Source organism: Citrus sinensis, chromosome 1 (genome assembly GCF_022201045.2).
Source record: "Citrus sinensis cultivar Valencia sweet orange chromosome 1, DVS_A1.0, whole genome shotgun sequence".
NCBI lineage: Eukaryota > Viridiplantae > Streptophyta > Magnoliopsida > Sapindales > Rutaceae > Citrus > Citrus sinensis.
This window is the reverse complement of record NC_068556.1, coordinates 21059998-21082606: the sequence shown is the minus strand read 5'-3', so window position 1 is coordinate 21082606 and position 22609 is coordinate 21059998. Positions and strand designations below refer to the sequence as shown.

Sequence of the window (22609 nt, the reverse complement as noted above, 5' to 3'; positions counted from 1 at the left end):
TAAAAAAGAAAAAAAGAAAAAAAGAAAAAAAGAAAAAAAGAAAAAAAATTCTCGCCAAGATGAGAAAATGGAAGTTGGCGTTCTGTTTGTCATTTGAGGCGCAAGTTAGAAGAAATAAGTAGTATGCATAGTCCACATGGAAGTAAATAAAGCATTATCTTTAACATTATTTTATTCATTTTAAATTGCTTGTGTTCTTTAACAAAACAATCTCAATCTAGTTTTCCAAGAAATACTTGATGGGTAATTTTTCAATGACTAATCATCTTGTGTATTTCTAAAATTTATGCAATAGGGTCGCCGGGATTGCCTCCTCTCCGCAGCACGACTGGTTCTGAGATTTCAAAACCTCTTGATTCTGGTGAGCAAGCACAAAGAACTCTTCTCATAAATTCAAGTTCTATTTCCATTATTCACACAATCACATTCTCAAAAAAAAAAATCATCTCTTTCGGTTAATAAAGACATTGCAACACCTGGATGAAAATTATCTGCAGTTTATTTTTCTGGGATCAGTTAATAAAATATTCATAATTCTGCAGAACCTGCTGCTGCATCAGCTCCCTCAAGAAGCATAACGCCGAAACCTGGTAGCAACTCGTCCCCCACATTAAGCCTGCCGGCAGCAGATGGTGCTAGATCACCTGCAGTACTAAGCTCACCTGCGAAACCAGCCTCTGGTTCTTACCCAACAAAACCAATTTTCAGCAGCATTGGTTGGTTGCTGCCAGCAATCCTGATATTTCTTGTTTTCTTTCATGTGTAACACTGCTACTACACTCAATCATGTACATTCTACGCTATTTGGATCTTCCCACATTCAATGACTGTAAGCAAAGACGTCCTTGCTTTGTACTGAATAAATAAAGATAACTAAAATCACCAAGTGTTTCAACAAGAGAGTTTATGCTTAGTATGTGCACCATCTTGCTACAAATTGTTTTGTAAGCAAAGCATTCTCTTCCAGTAAAGCCATAGCCTATAAACTGCCTGCTCTGATTTGATTTCTGCAATAGTAATCATTAAATGCTAAATCCAAGCCAAAACATAAGGAATTTCTTAGAACCAAATGCTCATCAAGTTCATTCGTTGATGTGCTCCATCCTCTATCCCAAAACATGACAGATAGGAATTTTCTAACATATATAGCATCTGTATATCTAAGAAGAACAAGGTTCAAAAGAAAACACACTTTACTAGTTTCCTATTGCTTTGAGTTTCACAGATGCCAGCCATCAGACCACTCATCTTCATCTTTAACAGGTTTAAGATTTTCTGCTTGAAAGGGCTCTTGATTCCAATTATCTTCTTGAAACGATTGTGGAATTTCTTCTTCATGATTCCAGCATTCAGCCGCTGTTGGATCTTCATCAGCAAACTCCTCCCTTTCAGGGAGAGCACAGCCCTGATAAGAATTGTTGTCTGAACAATACCATAAAAGCTGATGCCAGTATGGGTCCTGCCAAATGCAAACAAACTATCGTCACTCATCAGTGATGTAAAGAACTGAACCCTAGGATGTTCGTCTTATCAATAACCTGACCATATCATACAATAACATTCTCTTAACAACCCTCAGCTTTCTTTTCTCCCAAAAAGCCGTTCAACACCTTTTTTTACCCCTTCTTTTGTTGCATTGGGTTCTCTAGAAACTGAGTTCTTTCTAGTTACACAATGACAGCTTAGTGTTTTGCACAGGAGTAAATTGTCAATAGTTATTTTCAAGTTTAAAAATGTAGAAAATGCTAGAAAGATCTAAGAACAGTGGTGGCCCTGATAAGAATTACAGTCATGAGTATGTTATTTATTGTATCAGAAATTTTATTGTACATATATATAACTGATAACAAGTTGAATCACAGAGTATTAGTCTAGTCACTTTGAACCATACAGAACTTCTGAAAAGCAAAAAATCTAAACAGAACACTAGGGTGAATAAGAAAGTAAACTTTTACAAATAACATCCTAAACCCCCCCCCCCCCCCCTCCAAAAAAAAAAAGAAAAACACTTTGAAGCCTCACAGTGACATGTCAAGTAAAACAGTAGATTGAGCCCTACAACCCATGTCAATCTCCCACTTCCTCCTTCCTTTTCTCTTTTCTGGTTTTTGCTTTTAATCCCTTTTGAGCTTTCAGTTCCAAAAACCTTGTCTACATTTGAAACCCTTGGATAACTTAAAATGTCATGCAAGTATTAGTTGATTGCTTAAGCCTTCATAATTCTAGCAATAGGAAAATGGATATCCATTGCAACCAGCCAAATGCTGTCCCCAGAATTTAACCAGACCTTAATGCATATCTGGAGCTAAGATGGAAAAAGGGCCAATGAAAATGTTTTAGAAGCAAGCTTTTGACTACATTGTCCCTCAGGAATGATGCAAATCCTCCCACATAATTTATCATGTGCATGCAAGAAGGTATTTTATCATGTTAAGATGCAATCTTTTGGATAGCATCACTACCATTGTCATCATTCTCTTTCCATTTCATTTCAAGGAAATTTTTATTTTTTCAGTTTACTCAAGTTAATATTGAATTACTAGCAGTAAGCATACCTTACTAACAATGTGTGGATTCCCAATAATGATAAGCAAAGATATGGCCCGGGTAACAGCCACATTAAACCTTCTTGGATTGCTCAGAAATCCTAAACAGTGTTTTCTGTCAAAATCATTGTGTTTGATTGTTGACCGGACAGTAGATACAATGATGACTTGTCTTTCCTGTCCTTGGAACTGTTCAACACTGCCAACCTTTATATCAGGCATATACAAGCTTTCAAGGGCCTTGTTTAACTTCAGTACCTGCTGTCTGTATGGTGTTATGACCCCAATGTCTTCCTCACTCAGATTTCCAGTTGATGTCAATTTCTGGATGATCTCTACAACCTTGCTAACTTCAATCCGATTGAACCATGAAGGATTACTGCCTTCTCTCTCATCACAGCCTTGAATACCAAAGAAAAGAACAGGGAATTCCTTGTTAGGAAGAAAGTTCAGATAGGCTGTGCAGGAAATAGATTCATCTTTACATGCAATCAGTTCCTCTTCGTAGAATAGCTTTGAAGGGAGATGCAAAATTTGTGGGTGAGATCGGTAATTTCTAACCAATTTCGTTACATAATTTTCATTCCCATGGCAATAAGGTTCACATTCAAACAGCCTTTCTAAGTATGATTTCCCCATTCCGTAAGTCTCTGCTTCCCTGGAGTATATTACTGGACCTAATTGCATCGGGTCCCCAGCAAGAACAACGACAGTGTCCTTTTTGCAGTAAGATGATATGGGAACCATGCTTTCTGGCTCAGAAGCTTGGCCAGCCTCATCCAAGAAAATATGGGAGAAGTGACCACGATCAACACCTTCAGCATAAATAAGAGAAGCACTCATATAAGTTGATATTATGATCCTGTAGCAAACGAGAGCAGCAAGTGGAGGACATTTGAAGATTTGCTCATCAAAAAAGCAAAAGCGAATATGATCAGCATTGACATCCTCGTATGGACGAGAAGGTGCATTAAGCCTGAATATCTCATTCTCCCGAACTTCAACAGCCTTCTCGCCCAGGATTTTCTCCAGCAAATGATCAGCTGCACTATTTGAAGGTGCACAGACAAGAAGCCGAGCATCTTCTCGAGTTGCGTAGAGTTGAAGGATTGCCTCGACCAGTGTCATAGTCTTCCCCGTACCTGGAGGTCCATAAATCAGATAAGGAGGTGCTCCTTTCAAGCCAAGGATCTTTTCAATTGAACACATCTGCTCCTCGTTAAGGTTACAGGAAATAGGTACCAATGTATTCGACTCAATTAATCTAATTCCAGAGGACTCAGATGGAAAAAGGAATTCTGTGTCTAACTCCTGTGCAGCATCAGTGGCTTGATATAACCTTCTCATGTTTACTCGATTGTATGTGAACTGTACATTGTAAAGATTCTCATCTCGGTGATTTAAGTGAAAATCTGAGGCAAACTTCAAATGCACTTCATCTGCCTCAACACGGTGGATAAAACCCTGAAAAGTGCATTTGTTATGATGTTGGATCAATATAAATGGTAAACAAATAACTAACAAATTTTTAAGTTAAGAAAAAAATAAAGAACAATAGAAAACAAGATCTATTATTAATCATGTGAACTGGTGAGTTAAAAGGGGGAAAAATGTGGAACCATATAGCCATAAATAGATGGACCTTTGCTTCATATGCTCCAAATGAACCCTCCCAAACATGAAACACATCTGGAAGGATGTTAGCCTTCAACAGTTCCATATCACAAAAGACACAGAACTGAATTCATAGGATCATTTCAAATTTATGATAATAATAAATTAAGGTGCCAGATAAGAGAAGGTCAAATATGCAAAAAATGAGACAGAATGTTAAATCAGAATTAGTAGAAAGCAAATACTTCATATCTGATCAACTATTTTTAGCAACTTTGACTGTGCATCATTTCTTTTCTAGTTAGACTCTAAGGTGGAAATGTTTCAGGAATTAATTAAACATTGATGGTTTCCATAAGTGAGTATGAACCTGATAAGCAGATGATGTATCTTCATAAGCATGCTTGGCAAAAATAAAGTCTCCATTGACAAGAGAGGGTCTTCTCTCAGCAAGCCCTGGAACCACAAGGGACAAATATAGCCCCTTTCTCATCAAGGTAACATTCTCCATGTCATAAGCCCTCATGTCTTCCTGGAACAGCAAATCACCAATTTCAGCAAAAACATTTCATATCACCATTAATATCACAATCAAAATGTTACCTTCAGTTGAATTTCTTCCATGATCAATAATGTCTTGAAAAAAGAAGTATAATTCTTCAGTGTAAGTCCATCTGTAATAGCATCTGGGATTTGCTTGCGCTCAATCAATTCTCTAATATGGTTTGGAATATCATATCGAGGAAGCCTATTTTGATATATCTGGCCTCTGTACCTTGCAGGACGTGAACCCACAACATATTTATCCACAGAAAATTGCTTTTTCCTTCCACCCCTTGAATAAGGCCTTTTTGAAGCCAAAGACTGTGAGATCTTATCTTCAGCCAATAAAAAAACCACTCGTTCTATCCTATCTTCCACATCAAATTGCAAAACTGTCGTGTGCAGTCCAATTCCCTTGGGCTTGCAAGATAACCAGATGGTTAAGGTCTGACCAGGCTGGATCATTCGTTCCTCCAACGTAAAAAACTCCACAAAACCCCTGTTAGTACCTGAATCTGACCCTGGGGATGGAGGCTTCATCACAGAGAGAGTGAAAGTATTCTCAGGAGTTGAGGCATAAATTTTACTCCAAAGCTCCACAGGTTCACGGGTGGTGTTCTTAATGGTGATTGAGTCTACAGCAGTTTCCCCAACAGATACAGATTGAGGCTTCCCATCTATAAAAGGGAATGGGAAAGAAATTTGAACGGGATCCTCTTCACTTGGATTGTAACTACACTCCGATTTATAATCCTCGAAATCAATAAAACCAATATCCCTCTTTTCCCATTCATTGCCCCAGTTATCATCACCAACAGTATCCATCATCAAACAGAAAGTACACCACCAACAAGTATCTGAGAGTTTCCATAAACAAACAATGAATACACTGAATATTCAAATACAACCAAACACAAAACACAAAGGTTATACATTCACATAAGAAACATTAAGTCCACCTCCATTCACATAAGCACCCATCACTACGTTGCAGCAAAAATACACACATTAAACCCAGAGACACAGTTTTTTTTTTTTTAAAAAAAAAAACTTTAACTCACAAATCATTACTTAACATTCTTTTGAAATAACAAGTAAACGCAGAAACAACAGTTCTAAAATCACTGGTCCGGGAAACACTTTCAACTCAGGGAAGTAAACGAAATGCCCAAAAATAAGTATGAGAATGTATTCGTACATAAATATACGTGTGGTGAGTAAATGTGGAAGTTTGCAGGGACCCAAATGAAAGAAAACTCGCCTTTGATGAAAACTGAGAGAGACCAAAGGTTTAATTCAGATTGTGAGAGAGAGACTCAAAAGGAGAGTCAGTGCAAAGGCTTGTTTGGTTACTTGGCTTTTTAAAATTTTGTGGATTTGTTTTCTCGTTGGTGTACTCAATTATATAGTCACATATGTCATTCCAGGCTAAAGTTGCAAAAGAAAGTGTAAATGTGTAATATTAACTGCTAAGGGATGGTGAGCGACGTGTCGCGTTTTCATTGCTCCAACTTCTCACTCTCAGCTCCGTCCAGCCTGTTTTCCGTCGACGTCACTGTTTTGCTTTTGCGGAGCAGAGGACAAAGAGTCTCCTAGTACAAAGCTATGCATTGCCTATGCGTGTTTGTCTTGTGGGCCTCTCGTTATGGTTTTACTAGTGTCGAGGAATGATCATCATCGTGAATGAACCGCATGATAGGTCCAAAAAATTAAAGTTTTGAAATGATATGTTTTTATTACTATAAATTGAAATAACATGTAACTTTCATTTCATAAAATGGGCCTCATTTGTAAATTGCAGCTGGTTAATCTTTCATCAGTTCATGGAATATCGCTTCTTCCCCACTGAATTACAGCCACTTGATCATTATCATTATTCATTTCCCCATCAACCGTCATGTTTTCACTTTTTCTTTTAGTAACTATGTTTTAACTTGCCACCAGGCAAAGCGGAAGCGGTTCCTAAATTCCCTTGCAAGGTGGGTCCCTTCTGCCATCTTTTCTCGGATATAACAAAATCAAAATCGAATTCGGTTCGGGTTTGATCATGAAATTTTATTTTAGAAAACCCAGGAACAACTTCAAAACAATCCAACTCGGTACGCTGTCAATGTCAGATAATAGAGAGGAGGAATTGGGGAATCTGGAAGGAATATTTTAAGAAAATCTGTAGGGGAAATATTGAACTTCAAATCTACAATAATGATCATAAGAGATCACATTCCATCATGGTTCCTGATCTGAAAATCAGTTGATGTTTTACCATCAGCAGTACACATCTCCCTTGAACACTCCGACACACAGAGATATGTTTTTTAATGAACCTTAACAGAGGAAAATACGTGAGGAACACAATCACCACACGAACAAGTTTAATTGATTTCCAGATTCAAATGACAGATAAGGAGTTTAAAGTTCTTTTTAACTAATGAACTAATCTGAAACATAAGAAAAATCAAACAAAACAGTTTTTGAGCAGTCAAATATAACATTATACCAATAAGTCCGACTCAGATTCAGACCACCTCATGCTGAAGAAACAGGGGTGTCCTTGACAGATTCACGCCAAGCATACTCCCGTGCTCCATCCTTATCGACAATCTTGATGACAAAGTTTGGTGGTGCCACCACCAGCCTGGATCGAATCTCCAGTATGCACTTATCAACCAAGTCTACAGCTTCTTCAACTGACATGCCACTGTGGAAATGTCGGTCCATCATGGAGAGCGAAAAATAGGATCCATAACCAAAAGCTGCCTTATCAACTTTGTGAAGGGTTGCAATGTAGTCAATGTAGTAGAGAGATGGTCCTGTCTCCTTGTCATACCCAGCTAGAAGGATGTTAACCATGTAAGGGCTCTGTGAAACCAAATACCTATGGTTAGTCAACTTTCAAAGCAGGAGTACCTGCCAGCTAAAAAGAAATAAGGGAAACTAAATAGTTCCAGCAATAAGTATATGAAAGCGAACAAACTCTGTGCCCAAGTTAGCTTATGCTTGAACAGTCATAAAGCATGATTAGTAACACTTCACCTATTGAAAATATGGCATGTCCAAACACAATTATAAGGGAAAAGAACAACTTAAATTTCCTGCAATATATGCAATACTTTAAGGAAAAAATAAATTGGATAATTGCTTACTTTTCCATGTTCTCCCAAAGGCAAACTATTAATGATCATCGACTTTAGCTTACGTGCCTAATATATGAATACAAATATGGAAATATGTAGACATGTAACTGTGTCTAGATTGACTTGCCAACTCCCTGTGTCTGATCATAAAATATAACTAACTTAAAAAGTGTGCATTGTTTCTATACACGTGTATTGTTAGAACTTTCAGATACCATATGCTACGAGTTGTCATGTCTTTCCAGGGAGCTAGAGCGCATAAATGTTGAACATTTGTTTGTTCGCTCAACTATGTGCAAGAAATATCAAATTAGTCCCAAGAAATGACTGAATATGCAGCTCAATTAACTTAGTAAAACTGAAACCTATAATATTACATAACTTCAACGACATTGCACGCAACAATAGCCACGGAAAATGACTTGTAAAAGAAAATTCCAAAAGCAATGCAGTTCAACTAGCTCTAAATTATAAACAGTTGATTTGATTACCCAAAACTCTGATGACAATCTTAAAGACTATGATTTCTGATCTTTTTCAGATTTTTCTTAGAGAAGTGATGACATAAATCACCACATATAAGACACAGAATGTTGAAAACAAAATGGGGGAAAAATTGAAAAAACAAAAGGTCAGATTGGCAAAATTTTAAAACTGCCATAATAATTTTCGATAGTGAAATAAAAACATGTTGACTTTAAATATGACATCCACCCTTTTAACCTATTTCCTCCTCCATTGCTGCTTTTGACATATATATACAGAACCTCTCAATCTTATAATCACTTAAGATGCTCCTAGTGATCATTTGTGCGGTTACTATTGTCTACAATAAAAAGTGCATGCTTATGCTTACTGTTTTAAAGTTGCTTAACTTTCCCCAGCTCAGTTGCCTTCACCATTATCATCAGCACCACAAATATTGACATTTAAGGATATCAAGTTTAAACTCACTCTCCAATACCACGACGATGGACAAGAAGAGATCAAAGTAAATGGGAATAACATAAACGAATTTTATTTAAGAACATCAAAAGCAAGTTAAACAAGTACCAAGCATGCTATCTAAAATAGGGCCATTACTATTCAGTTAGATTGCCCAATTTCCAAAATATATCCCAAAAATTTAATCCTGTAGAATATTATGCACAAGGATCACTGTCTGGATCCAATGAGACCCAAGAAGGAATTCTACAATCAACAGCACACAACTAACTGCAATATGAACCATAAACTTCGATAATTCAGTTTCTTTTGCAAATGAAAAACAGAAACAGCACATCATTCCCAAAAGGAAAGCAAACTTATAGAGAAGAGAAAAAGGAAATTTCGCGAAAGAAGCATGAGAAGAAGAAGAATTAATGATAACAAAATTCAAATTAACTTGAGAACACTCTCCGTCACCAGTGGACAAAGAAATTTAAGTCATAGGAAACAACTGCCCAGCTAAGATTTATCTAGTAGCGGTACTATAGAACAAAAGCGAAAACATCTTAATCACTATTCCTTATCTTGTCCAAGTTTCCAGAACATGCATTAGAGTTCAAGCTCAATAACCCCATAGTAAGGAAGAAAAAGCAAGCTTATTGTTCCCCCACAAAGTAATGCCCATAGTTATCAAATCGTTCCCAGCAAGGGCAAAGCTACCCTAGAAATTACCAACTTTTCCCCTTACTTAAGACTAAAGATGCATAAACCCATAAAGGGACTATTATACCCATACAAAGTCACCGAGGAAACCACCTATTTTACTTAATTACCTAAAGAAATGAATGCATTAAGACTAAAATAGAATCAAAGCTATATCTTTAACAATCACAACCCTAATCAGAGACCACAGAAACTTTACCTTTCTCAGAGCAGTAGCAAGCTCTCCTCGGGTAAAGTTCGCCGCCGCAGCAGTAGTCAATGGAATTCCGTTACGAAATTGATACAACGACACATTCTTCTGAATGAACTCCGTAAATTGAACACTGCAAACGAAAAATTTCAAAGTTAAAATTAAAAAAAAAAACTAATTAACAAATATGTAAATACGATATAAATTTTACCGGTCACCGGGTTCGCCACTGGCGGCGATGAGTTTGTGAGAGTCGAGGACCATGATCTTGTCCTCGTTCGATTTATGAACCAAGATACTGTGGACTGCCGACGTGTCGGCCACTAAGATTGTGAAGCCGTCGCCGACAAGACCAAATACGCACTCCATTCCTTACTGTTCTGTTGTTGTCGGATCTGTTTTGATTTGATTTTGTTGTGAGCGTGGGTTTTGAGTTAAACAGATTATAGCAGCAGCGTCTTGAGGAACAAGAAAGAAAAGAGAGTTTTCAGTGACGGGTAAGGGTAGTTTGGTCACTTTGAACAGTTATGATTAATCAGATTCGATGGGGGCCGAAAAAGTTACTAGTGTTGAATAGGATATAAATTTGAGTGGTGATATTTGACCCCTCATTATATCTCAGTAACCCCTACTAATTACTTTTATATTAATACCTATTTTATCCTAAATAATTTTTAAGTACACTTACATAATAATTTTTATTAATAATTAGTAAAACTAGTCTAATTCTTTAAACCTTAATTTCTTTTAACTTTTTATTTTCTTTTGGTGATAATTGATTAAACCCTAATTATAATGATCAATAATATTCTTAGCCAACAATAACGTTCAGACAAAACATCTTCGAACAATCCTTGAGAAATGGAAATTCCCTACAGGCATCATAGATGAAACAAAAAACCATAAGGAAGTCCTTTTATATACATGATTATTGGTTTAGCGTTATTCATTGTGAGTTACAATAGCTGCTTTTGAACCTACTTCTACTTTGATAGATTTATAATGCATGCTTATTTAAGAAGTTTGTTCACTTTGGTGGTCAAAATCTGCTCCGCAGTTGCAAAACTTCATATATTATATATAGAACAAAAAAAAAAAACAGTAATGATCATTTTTACAGAGAATGAAACTAATAATTTTATTCATTCAGTAAAAATGACAAACACTTAGAAGATTATTTACAACTATGATGAAATACAAAAGTTCTCCAAATTGTAAACAAAAAACAATCAGTCAAGATACTCAAAGAACTGGAAAAGCCAATGCAAATTGAAACAAAGTATAATTTTTAAATATATACTTTCTCGAACTTGTAAACACCACACATCCCCATGCTGAAAAATGTTAGAGAAAGTACTTATTAATATTGACATACCACAATGGAATCCACAAATTGCAATTGTAAAGAATGAATTCCACAGCTGCACTTGTAGGAAATTCTAACCAGAATTATCATGTCTACCCCCTTGGCTAAATTCTTGTATTTCTATACTCACCCTTCGCTTGATAGACTTAACATAATACTTTGATTTTTCAGGATTGGCTCCGCATGGTTTGTGGTCCAATCCTTACTCGAACTATTAAATTCTTTTCCATCGTTACAGTGGCGATTATGAGAATTTTTTTAAAAAATAATTTTTATAAGTTTTATAGGTGGGGGCATGAAATACGATAAAAATGATAGTAAGGGTAAATTAGGAATTAAGTGGGGTATATTGAGAGATAAAAATTAATTTAAAATTTTTAATGGGGTTAATTGGTAAATGGGGGTTGGTGAGATATAATAAGGGGGTTAAATATCACCACTCTATAAATTTGCGTCAAGCAGGCGGACCGAGCCCCAAAAGTTCAGCCCAAATATAAATTTGTGCGAGGGCATTTGGGTCTGTTCACGAACCCAATGATTCCATCCAAGCATCCTCAATATTTTTATAATTTGTTGTCTGCGTTTATATCTTGTGATGTGTATATTTAATTCTATAAAATTTTAATCTATAAATTATAAATAGGATTGGCAAGAATGTCCGGATTCAGTCTGGATGTAATTTTTAGATGCTGGGTTTTTTAAGTCTGGCACCGGGTCGGGTTTTAATTCGGGTACCTGAGATTTTATATTTTTTAATATTATATGTGTATTTTATTTTTTGATAATTTTATAAGTTTTAAATTTATTTCCATAAAATTTGACATGAAAATATAAATTTTAAGTGTTTAAAATTTTATATATGTGTAATAAATGAGTCAAATAAATATAAATATTTAAAATAATATATATTTTATAATATTTTTTAATAAAATCCGGGTTCTGGGCCGAGCTCCGGGTTTTCCAAGTGATGCCCAAGACCAGCCCGGCTTCATACCCGAGTTGGGTAATACCCTACCTATAACGCTTGGGTGCGGTCCAAGTCCAGACCGGGCGGGTATTTTTGCCACCCCTACTATAAATAGTGAAATTCTCCACAGATTTAAGGCCCCACCTCAAATAGGGTAAATTTTGAATAATTTTTAGAAATGGGGTGGAGAATGAGAAAAAAAAAATCTCAAATTCTTAATAGGATAAGGTTTAGTTTCATACTCCTCACTCTACCCCCATCTCAATCTTCATTATATGTAAATATTCTTTTAATTTTTATTTTATCAATTATAATGTTGGTTAATAATTTTTTTTACTTAATATAAATTGTTGTAACTAAAAGAAACCCTACAATATAATTCTTATTCAACCATAAAACATTAGTTCATTTATAAAAAGAATGATAAACCTTACGATCATAGGCAATATGAAAATGATAAAGAAAAGAGGAAGTTGTTTATAAAGAAGGATTTGAAACCATATCATTATTTTTTTTATTTTTAGTTATTATTTATCTAAACATTTTACAGTTTGGATATTGATTCAAATTTTTGGAGATTTTTTTAATAATTTAAATACTTTTTAATATAATGATGATTTTATTTAAGTCTCTAATTTTAATTTACTGAAGTTATGTATTCATACCTATTATAAAATAATAAGTGGGAATGGAGTGAGGATGTGGATTTCCTATGTGGACACACTACTAGAAAAATAGGCTTTATTGACACCAATTTGATGTCAATAATTACTTTTACTGATACTTGTTAATTGTGTCAGTAATGCTCAAGTCAGAACACACTGACACTAATTTTTAGTGTCAATAATTTGTGACACTATAATATCACCAAAATAGTGACACTATGGTAAACATTGTGTGTGTCTATGTGTGTGTAGATAAACACGTGTGTGTGTCTTTCAACAGATTGAAAGAATTAAAGAAACCAAAATAAAAAAATGAAAATGCTAATTCAATTGTACATATCATATTCCTATGCATGAGAATAGTTAGTTAATTAATTAATTAACACTACATTAGAGCAATCAAGAATAAATCTCTCTCTCTCTCTCACACGCACACACACACACATATGTACATATATATGTGGGCTATTGTTTTTTTTTTTCCTCCCATACTCTAACATCATCACATGAAAAAGATTGTTTGTATCAAAATCTACAATTTTTAGTTTCCTAGATGATTGTTGCATGTCAGTCTTTATAGTCCTCAATTACAAATCCCAATAGTCAAAGCACATAAAAATGGAAAAAACAAAGATAGTCCAGGTTTTTTTTTTTTTTTAGGTGAGGTCAGCACATTTTAAAAACAATAATAAAAGCTGCAACGAAAAAAAAAAAAAATTAAACACAAGAAAGAGATTATGAAAGACAATTAAAGGATAAGAGGGGTCATTACCATGAGGAAGAGCAGATAAGCTATCAGTGACAGTATAAATTCATAAGTCACGGTAGTGGATTTGTAACTTTATTTGGTGCTTAGGAGATGACAGAAACAAAAGAGTCCAGATCTTGGTGAAGGGAGATGATGACAGCAGTGATGGGAGAGGTTTTGGTTGCTTAGTCGGTGTGGTGGATCTAGGGATTTTGTAAGTTCTTTTTTCTATGTCTTAATTCACAATATTATGAATGGAGGAAAAGAGATGTGAGATGATATTTGTGTCTTTTGTCTTTTAATTTTTAACATAATACTTTGCCTTAGTGGTTTGCAAACCAAACGCAAGCATTTTAAATTTTAGAAGTCATAGGTTCGAGTTGAAAGATTTACAAGTTTTAATAATTTTTTTTAACCTCTGATACTTTAGTGTCAATAATTTCTATTTTAAATTTTAGAAGTCATAGGTTCGAGTTGAAAGATTTACAAGTTTTAATAATTTTTTTTAACCTCTGATACTTTAGTGTCAATAATTTCTTATGTTCAATTTACTGACACACTAATATCATTAATTTATGATATTTATTTGTTAAATACAAAAAAAATAATACAAATGTACGTAATTACTGACACTTTTTACAAAGTGTAAGTGATTGTAGTGTCAATAAATGTTATTTTTGTAGTATTGACAATAATTTTCCCATCCTCACCCCCACTAAATTTATTAGAGAATAAGATAAGGAATAAGTGTGAACTTTTCAGTAGGATGGAAAATATGGTAGGCCTCTCCACCCTACCTTACCCCACCCCTTACCATCCCTAAATTTTTAGCATATTCTCTACATCATCTTAATTTTTTAACTTACATAATCAACTACTTTGACACCAACATAGTTAGAATTTGTTAAAGAATTTAAATAAAATAATTATTTTATTTATAATTACAAAAATACCCCTAAACTCTTCAAAGAATGCCTCAAGGGTTGCATCGATAAAGGAATTGGATACACCATTTGTGAGATGCAGTGTGACGCCCATTAATTGCAGCAAGAAAACCGGTGCTTGTAATATTATTCAACTTTATTTTCTTTTCACAAGGTCATACATTATATATACGATTTTATAGATCATGTTCGTAACGATCTGGCTTAATTAATTAATTAGTTATACTGTACTTTTTTTTGGTCAACTAACTAATTAATTAGTGAAGCCATATATCGTTATCCCTAACCATTGAGCAAATGCCCCCTTGCTAGCTAGCTTCTAGCTACCATAAAGAAATCAATTGTATTGTAATATACTCCACCGTACCTCTATATATGTATGTGTGTACATGTGTAGGAAAGAGTGATATATTTATTTTCATAACGTGCGAATAGCAATAATCAAGATTCAAGACATCTACTAACGTGCATTTATTTGTTTTGTAATTGATATATAAAGAATGGTGAATCAAGTGATATCTACGTATCGATCAACAAACTCATCGAGTCATGAATGCCAGGGGACCATATTATCATAAGTAAAGTGAAAAGAACTAATAATATTATGGATCGGTTATGCTTTACTTACGTACAAGATTGTTCAATGGACGGTGTTCAGCTTAGATTATGCATGTCTAATGAGTATTATAGCATAAGGGAGCTGTATCGTATTACTAGGCTAGAATATTATCAAGCGCACCAAACTGAGTTAAAATAAAGAGATAAAAAAAAAAAACAAAGATAAATAATTATTATATGTTATTGCAATTAAACAATGATGTTTAAACTTTAAACATGAGTTTGATTGAAGGTAATCTGAGGGCTGGGTGGTGACCACGGTCCTGGACACCTAGGAGGATCTGGTGGAGGGCAAGGAGCGCCGTCACTAAAAGAACAAACACACTCATCAAAGGGGATTCCTCCGCCGGCAGACCGACAAAACGCCGTTACTTTTCCAATTCTCCGCCAGCACGGCCCGCACAATTTCACGCACTCTTCCACATCACCGGGGCACCCGCCTCCCCTCACCGTTACTTCACACCCTTGAACTGTATATGCATGCACACACAACACACCCATAATTTCAATGTTAATAAAGACGTAACGTAATTAATTAAAGCAATAATTAATTTCATATATATACACACACACACACACACCTGGATTGACTATTGAGAGAACAAGGAGAAACGAAATTATTGAAACTGAGAGAGAGGCCATCTGTGTTGATTCTTTGACGGACCGGTAGGTGATTCTCACAACTTGCTTTTGTAGAATACTACTATGTAATAAAGAGAAGATGAACATTGGCTTTTAAGGCCTAATTTTTACAAAATTTTCAGTGAAATAAAAGTAAGTAACCAATCATCATAAATCATGGATTCGTACTCCAAATTAATATATAATATCATTCATAAGATGGCTATGATTTCTTAACATATATAAATGCCATAATGAATATTAGGCAACTATATCTTCATTGAAAAGAATCATTGATAAAGATTTTTTATCATATTAGAAATGAAAAAAGAAAAGATTGATGAATATAAAGTTTCATGTGATCAATGTATTATAATTAGTTTCCTGCCATAGGGGGTTGTCCACTAGTATCAATTATAGAGTACATTTGAAATGAGGTTAGACAATTGTAACTTAAAAAATACATGATTAAAGTGTTTGGTAAACACTAACTGCTTTAACTTGGAAGTTATGTTGATATGATTTTTCACTTGTATCATAGAAAATATATTATATCTTTAATAATTTTGTCAAAATTATTATTTAAAATTTATATTTACTATATATTATTAATTTTTATTTCATAATTATAGTTTTTTTTATAGCAGCTGTACCTTAAAAACTACAACACCTCAATTCAAACGAGTCCATAATCTTGGATAAATTTTTTTTCAAGTAGGGGATTCATTCCTTAAAAATAAATTTTAAAGTTGTATTTAATTGATTTAATCTCAATTTTTTAATTACAATACTCCGCACCCGTATGATATTTTTTGGGACATTAGATTACCAATCATCTTTAATTTTTCCTAAAGAGTGCTGCTAGGTATCGAGAGGGACAAGAGAAACGGCAGCAGTTGCTGCCGTTTTGCCTCTCGTTACTCTCACTTGTTAAATCATTAAAAAAATATTAAAAAATTAAATAAAAAAATGGCGCGTAAAATCTAGCAGGCTTTCACTTTCCTCAACTTTCACTTTCCTCTCTCTCTCTCGCGCAGGCTTCACTCTTCACTTTCCTCTCTCACGCAAATCACTATCTTCTCAACTGTTCACGACCTCCCTCTCCAGCTAGAGCAACTGTTCACGGCCTCCTCCATCTCCAGCCAGCAACCGGTCACGGCCTCCTCCCTCTCCAGCCAGCGACCAGCAACTGCTCATGGCCTGTCCAGGCAGCCTTTCACGACAGACACGAGAACCTCAAGGTTTCTGATTTTGGGTTGTCGGCGTTACCGGAGCAGATCAAGAATGGGATGCTGCACATGGCTTGTGGGACGCCGTCTTACACGGCGCCGGAGGTGGTGGCTCGGCGCGGGTACGACGGAGCCGTGGCCGATGCGTGGTCTTGTGGGGTGATACTGTTTGTGTTGCTTGCGGGTTACCTGTCGTTTGATGATAGCAATCTTCTGGCTATGTATAAGAAGATTAATCGGAGAGATTATCAGTTCCCGTCTTTTGTTTCAAAGCCCGCAAGATCGCTTATTTATCAGCTCCTTGATCCGAATCCGAAAACGAGAATGAGCATAGAGAAGATCATGAACATTTCTTGGTTCCAGAAATCATTGCAACGACAGAGAAAGACGGGGCAAGGAAGCAGTCTTTTTCATTGATGTTATAGGGATATATTATGAGTTCTGACTTCATGCGGGGTTTGATTTTGTAAATCAGATCAGTTTTTTGTTTAGTGGATTTAGTTTGAATGGAATTCTCGGGTGTTTCTTCAGTTGCCTCTTCTGTTCTGCTCTCTTTGTTTATCATGCAAACTTTTTTTTTTTTTCTAATCCCAAAAGGCATGCATTTCCAGAGGTAGGAAGAAGCTAAATCTTTATGTTAAATGCTAAATTTTTCAAAAAAAAAAATATGGTTGTCTCAGTGCTTCCTGAAGACGCAGAAGCAGCCTAACCAAAGTATGAACTGTTTTAAAAAAAAAAAAGGAAAAAAGCAGCACTTAGATGTAGCATTTTAGCTATCGGGCTATCTGATATCACAGTCACGATTTCTTTATGTTAGTTGCCTAATAAGAATATGTTCATCTACAGCGCTTCTTTAACAACACACCATCGTCATAAGCCACGAAAGTTCATGATGCAAGTGCTTTACTGAATCTGTTGTTCAAGTGGATGCTGGTATCCAGAAGTGTGGTAGTGATATTCTAATACATAGCAAACCAATCACACAAACGCAACCATTTAAGGTTAAGAATCGAATATAAAGATTCCAACTAAATGTTGTCAAAACTCCCGATTTGGTGTGCCAGTTGGCTCAAGATGATGTGAAAAGCCAACCATGAAAATGCATAGGCAATCGTTTTTTCCTATACGTGCAAACGCATGATCTGCAGTGTGTAGATATTGAACAGCACATACCACAGGTGTTGGGAATAATACAACAATAATTGTAATGCAGACAAATAATACAAATTGATTTACGTATGTTCATTACAACTAAACAAAGCTTGATCCCTATTACAGCAACTCATGATAAGGGGCCACAAAAATTGGCAATAGGCCCTCATAGGACTCTAGTCCCAGGAGCTTTTTCAGCGAATACATAATGTACAACTGCTAAATACACTACCATGACATACAGCTATACATTTATCAGGAGTTTTGAGTCAAAATTTTCTATATCTTTACATAAAATCAGAGACTTGTGCGTACTAAAAAAAATGGATTAAGAGAAGATCTAAGCATTGTTGTAATCATCATCACATTCTCCGATCACAGATGACAGGGTCGACATCCATGCCTGCAAACCACTCTGAGCATTCTTCTTCCTTGTTAATTCCAGCTTGTTTACAGCTCGCTTTGGTGATGGCGATTTGCGTGAGAGGAGCGTGAGGGAGAGACGAAAGTCAGGGCTGGAGATAAATTGATAAGATTTTCCTCTGCACGCACCGATAAAGTACTCTTTCTTTATTCATTCTTTTATTATTTTAATATTTTAACAAGCGAGAGGAACGAGAAGAGTTGCTGCTGTTTCTCTCGCATTCTCTCGTTCCTCTCGCTCCCTAGCATTTTCCTTTCCCAAATGAATAAACACCCTACAGGAACATGATGCTTTTTCCATGTCAATCCATTGATATAAGAGCCTATTTTTAATGTAAAGTAGGAGTAATCTACGACTACCAATATGATTTAGTCAACTTAACCCCATTTTACATAATGAAGACAGGAAAACAAAACAAAAAATCAATGCACCCTTTATTTGTCTTCATCTTTTGAACAGTAAATGAAGATAAAGGAGTGTTTTTAAAACTTGAAGCTAAAATTAAAGATTATTATTTTGATTAGACCTTAAAAAAATCAACTATTAAATGATTTTACACATTTTATTGATTTATTTACGGTGTTCATAAAATGATTAATTACAACGTTACTTTTTCAAATTAAAATTTACATGTTAAGATACCTATCATTGTTTTATAATGATATCTTATTGTAGCCGGTAGATTACAAGGAATACCACGTTTAAATGAACAAACACACTTATAAACAGCGATTCCTTATCCCACCGCCTGAAAATATATGACCGACTACCCAGTAAAACGGATGGCATACTTCAGGCATGCCCGCCTTCGCATCAGGACAGCAACCACATATGGCAGCTTGTGTACGTGCACCAGCTTTCACTTTTGGTACAATAGTTTCAACTGCATGCGAAGAACATTAAAGATATTAATACAATTTTAACCATAAGTGCAAAATGCATGGCAATTAACTAGAACAAGCTATGTGCAGTCAGAAGTGTGCGAGTACATGGATATTGAGAGACCGAAGCAAGCACTAGGATGACCAAAGACAAAAGAAAAGATGAAATGAAAGAGAAGTGTATTGGTGTACGAATGTTTTGGCAATGATGATGATTTTTATAGGTCAAGGATTTGAGGAAGTAGTCATGAGAAGTGTATCCTCTACCAAGCAGATCAGAAATGCTGTGTTAAACGGGACCATCCGTAAGGATTTACTTATTAATTACACATAGTTTTACACTTCTTTATGTCGTATGCCAACTGTTTTCCTGGAAGTACTAGTGGGGCAAAATTTGCTTCTTTGCTCTTGAAAATTTTCCACGAAAATTTCACGGGCTGTTGGGCTTGATTAACTTCTAAGTTGTGGGTCGGGTCTCTGATTTTCCTCGGTTTTCGGGGTTCATGACTTCCTTGTTGACTGGTTTCAAAACGTTCGAATTTTTTCAGATCCAGGTTTCATCTCTAAAATTATTATCTTTGAACCTCCGTTGATGGCTGTTAGATGTCAAAAGGTTTGCTCATGAAAAAGAATGACATGGTTTGAATAGAAACATTAAATAGCAAAAGTCTTTAAATCACCATTTTGCATTGGTTCCCAGTATACAGTGCGTTCAATCATAAATTAAAAATACTGAAGCCGCCATTTTTCATTCAAATTGGTCGGCATCATTAATCCCTTTGTATTTAACTCCAAGCAACAAATATTACATCAACGCTCGTATTGCCTTTTCATTTTGAATTTGATCTTCTCAACGCATGCTGATTTATCAAATTTCATGCATTTGGAAAGATCATTAATATATTAAAGTGTAATTTCTTAAAATAAAAATCTCATAAGTTTTGACTAGTTAGGAATAGAATCCTCTTCTCATTTATTTTTTCATTTTTTAAAAGGATATATAATTGATAATTACTATAAAAAAAATAAAAAATAACCCAACCAGAATGTTGAAACTGCATTAAGTTGTCTCTCGAATTAACTTGTCTATGGTGGTTGTATCGATCATATGCCTAACAAAAACATCTCATATGGAAACTCCAATGTACCTCAGTGGATACAACTACTTGTACGTTACAAATGGCTTCCTTCTTTTATGCTTCACTCACTCATAACCTCTAGTCCTCCACAACATCTATATAAAGACCACTTTGTGAGGACACAACACACTACTTGTGAAAGAAAAAGTACACCAATGGCTACCTTCTTTTCTGTTTTTGCTTCATTAATCCTGTTACTGATTCCAGGCTCCCATTCTTCAAGTCTTCCACAATCTGATGTTGATCTTCTAGAGTTCCCATTGAATTTAGAGTATCTAGAAGCTGAGTTCTTTTTGTTTGGTTCATTGGGTTATGGCTTGGACAAAGTTGCACCTAACTTAACACTGGGAGGCCCAGCTCCCCTTGGTGCCAAAAAGGCCAATCTTGATCCTCTCACTAAAGACCTTGTCTTGCAATTTGCTTGGCAAGAAGTTGGCCACTTGAAGTTACTAACTTTCAATTTTAAAACTACTGTGATTTCTCTTTATCCAATTGTTATATAACGGTTGAAAAAAAATAATTAATTATTCTGATTTTCAGGGCTATTAAGAAGACAGTGAAAGGATTTCCAAGGCCATTGTTGGATTTGAGTGCCGGATCATTTGCAAAAGTGATTGATAAAGCATTTGGGAAGCCATTAAATCCTCCTTTTGATCCTTACGCTAATAGCATCAATTACCTTATTGCATCATATCTTATTCCCTATGTTGGACTCACTGGCTATGTTGGTGCAAATCCAAACCTCCAAAATGCTATTTCCAAAAGGGTAGGTCCTAAACTCACAAAACAAATGAAATTAACAACACACTTTACATTTTGGCTTATGTCTGCTTTGTAAGATCAGCTTGTTGCAGGTCTTTTGGGTGTTGAATCTGGGCAAGATGCCGTGATCAGAGCATTCCTATATGAAAAAGCAAATGAGAAAGTGCATCCATATGGGATAAGAGTTGCAGAATTCACGAACAAAATTTCACAGCTGAGGAATACTCTTGGACGGTCAGGAATAAAAGATGAAGGCCTTGTTGTTCCGAAAGCCCTGGGCGCTGAAGGCAAAATCGAAGGCAATGTGCTTGCAGGAGATGAAAACTCAGTTGCATATGACAGAACTCCTGAAGAAGTCCTGAGGATTGTTTATGGATCTGGCAATGAACGTGTCCCTGGAGGATTTTATCCGAAGGGAGGTGATGGCCGTATTGCAAAGTCTCATTTGCCAAAATGAATAATTAGAAGCTTGGAATTGTCTCTACTTAAATTGAGTTTGGTATGTTTTGTCTAAATTCCCTTTGCCAGGATGAATAATTGGGAGTTCTTTTTTTCCTGTATTTTCTTTTCTTTTATCCCCTGCACTCTATTGATGATGTAAGGCTTTTCTTGCCCTATTGAATAAATGTGAGAAAAGTCCTGCATCCCAGGTACATGCAATATTTGTTGCATCAAGCTTTTATCTCATAAATAAAATATTGAACCCGTGTAGTGGTAATGCAATAAGCGACATTTTATTGCCCATCCCAAAGTAGATGGAAATTTAAGGACTAAAAAGTAAAATGTGCCGATTCATGGCCCGTTGATTTTGTAGTCAGGAGACCAGATTGATTACAGAAAAAGATTCATTTAGAAGTTACAGTTTCAGACAGTCAGACTGTAGTATTTTTGGCAATAAACTTGTGTTCTTCTGTTCATTCCTGAAAAAGAATACACAGAAGCTAGCTCTAATGGAATATTTTATACACATCCTGGAAATGTTTTAGATGCAAGTGCGATCTTACTAATTTAAAGCTGTCTATATGAAACACCTTGAACAAGCCTATGTTCAGCGCAGAAATATAATTCAGAGGAATAAACCAGTGAGCATTGATGATACAACTCCTTCCTGAAAATTTTATCAAGTTTTATGCGCAGCAAACTCATTCATTCCGATTAACAGTAGTGGCAACTGGCAACAAGCTCATTGATTTCAGGCTCTAATATCATCATTTTACTGAAGATACCGCCATTTTTGCTCTGAACCTTAAAAACACCCATCAGTTAAAACAGGTGTTGGTAAAATGAACTTGGACACCAGATAAGAAGGCGGAGAAATCGGGGCCTTGAGAAATTTTTTCGCTTCTTTGTTGAACTCATAGAGGACTTTTCTTTTATGCATTTATAATAACTATGACAATGTCAAAACTGTGCCGA

General features: G+C 35.5%; 4 protein-coding genes and 1 long non-coding RNA gene across 7 annotated transcripts; 2 read left to right on the top strand and 3 right to left on the bottom strand.

Annotated features, from left to right (window-relative positions):
* Nucleotides 1–975: 975 nt before the first annotated feature.
* Nucleotides 976–6322, bottom strand: LOC102615655 (probable RNA helicase SDE3). Of its 3 annotated transcripts, none has more exons than XM_006489367.4 (5): nt 6171–6322; nt 4764–5560; nt 4531–4692; nt 2556–4010; nt 976–1459 (listed from the first exon to the last, which is right to left on the bottom strand). In XM_006489367.4, the coding sequence occupies exons 2-5, from the start codon at nt 5529–5531 to the stop codon at nt 1220–1222; spliced, it is 2625 nt and encodes an 874-aa protein (XP_006489430.2). In that variant the 5' UTR covers nt 5532–5560; nt 6171–6322; the 3' UTR covers nt 976–1219. The 3 variants fall into 3 exon arrangements, with proteins under 3 accessions (XP_006489430.2, XP_006489428.2, XP_006489429.2); XM_006489365.3 differs by lacking the exon at nt 6171–6322 and adding an exon at nt 5902–6138; XM_006489366.3 differs by lacking the exon at nt 6171–6322 and adding an exon at nt 5965–6138.
* Nucleotides 6323–7034: 712 nt separating this feature from the next.
* LOC102616535 (proteasome subunit beta type-2-A) lies at nt 7035–10186 on the bottom strand. The gene is made up of 3 exons (XM_006489368.3): nt 9889–10186; nt 9687–9810; nt 7035–7562 (listed from the first exon to the last, which is right to left on the bottom strand). The coding sequence occupies exons 1-3, from the start codon at nt 10044–10046 to the stop codon at nt 7230–7232; spliced, it is 615 nt and encodes a 204-aa protein (XP_006489431.2). The 5' UTR covers nt 10047–10186; the 3' UTR covers nt 7035–7229.
* Nucleotides 10187–15136: 4950 nt separating this feature from the next.
* On the bottom strand, nt 15137–15666 carry LOC112499539 (uncharacterized). Its single transcript, XR_003067099.2, has 2 exons — nt 15567–15666; nt 15137–15455 (listed from the first exon to the last, which is right to left on the bottom strand). It is a non-coding gene; the product is annotated as an uncharacterized LOC112499539 (long non-coding RNA).
* A 909-nt stretch (nt 15667–16575) lies between these two features.
* LOC107178415 (CBL-interacting serine/threonine-protein kinase 4-like) lies at nt 16576–17252 on the top strand. Its single transcript, XM_052444333.1, has 2 exons — nt 16576–16582; nt 16714–17252. Exons 1-2 carry the CDS (start codon nt 16576–16578, stop codon nt 17250–17252), a joined length of 546 nt encoding a protein of 181 aa, XP_052300293.1.
* A 3307-nt stretch (nt 17253–20559) lies between these two features.
* LOC102614393 (ferritin-like catalase Nec2) lies at nt 20560–21846 on the top strand. Its single transcript, XM_006489531.3, has 3 exons — nt 20560–20876; nt 20972–21197; nt 21276–21846. Exons 1-3 carry the CDS (start codon nt 20587–20589, stop codon nt 21648–21650), a joined length of 891 nt encoding a protein of 296 aa, XP_006489594.2. The 5' UTR covers nt 20560–20586; the 3' UTR covers nt 21651–21846.
* The last annotated feature ends 763 nt before the right edge of the window (nt 21847–22609 follow it).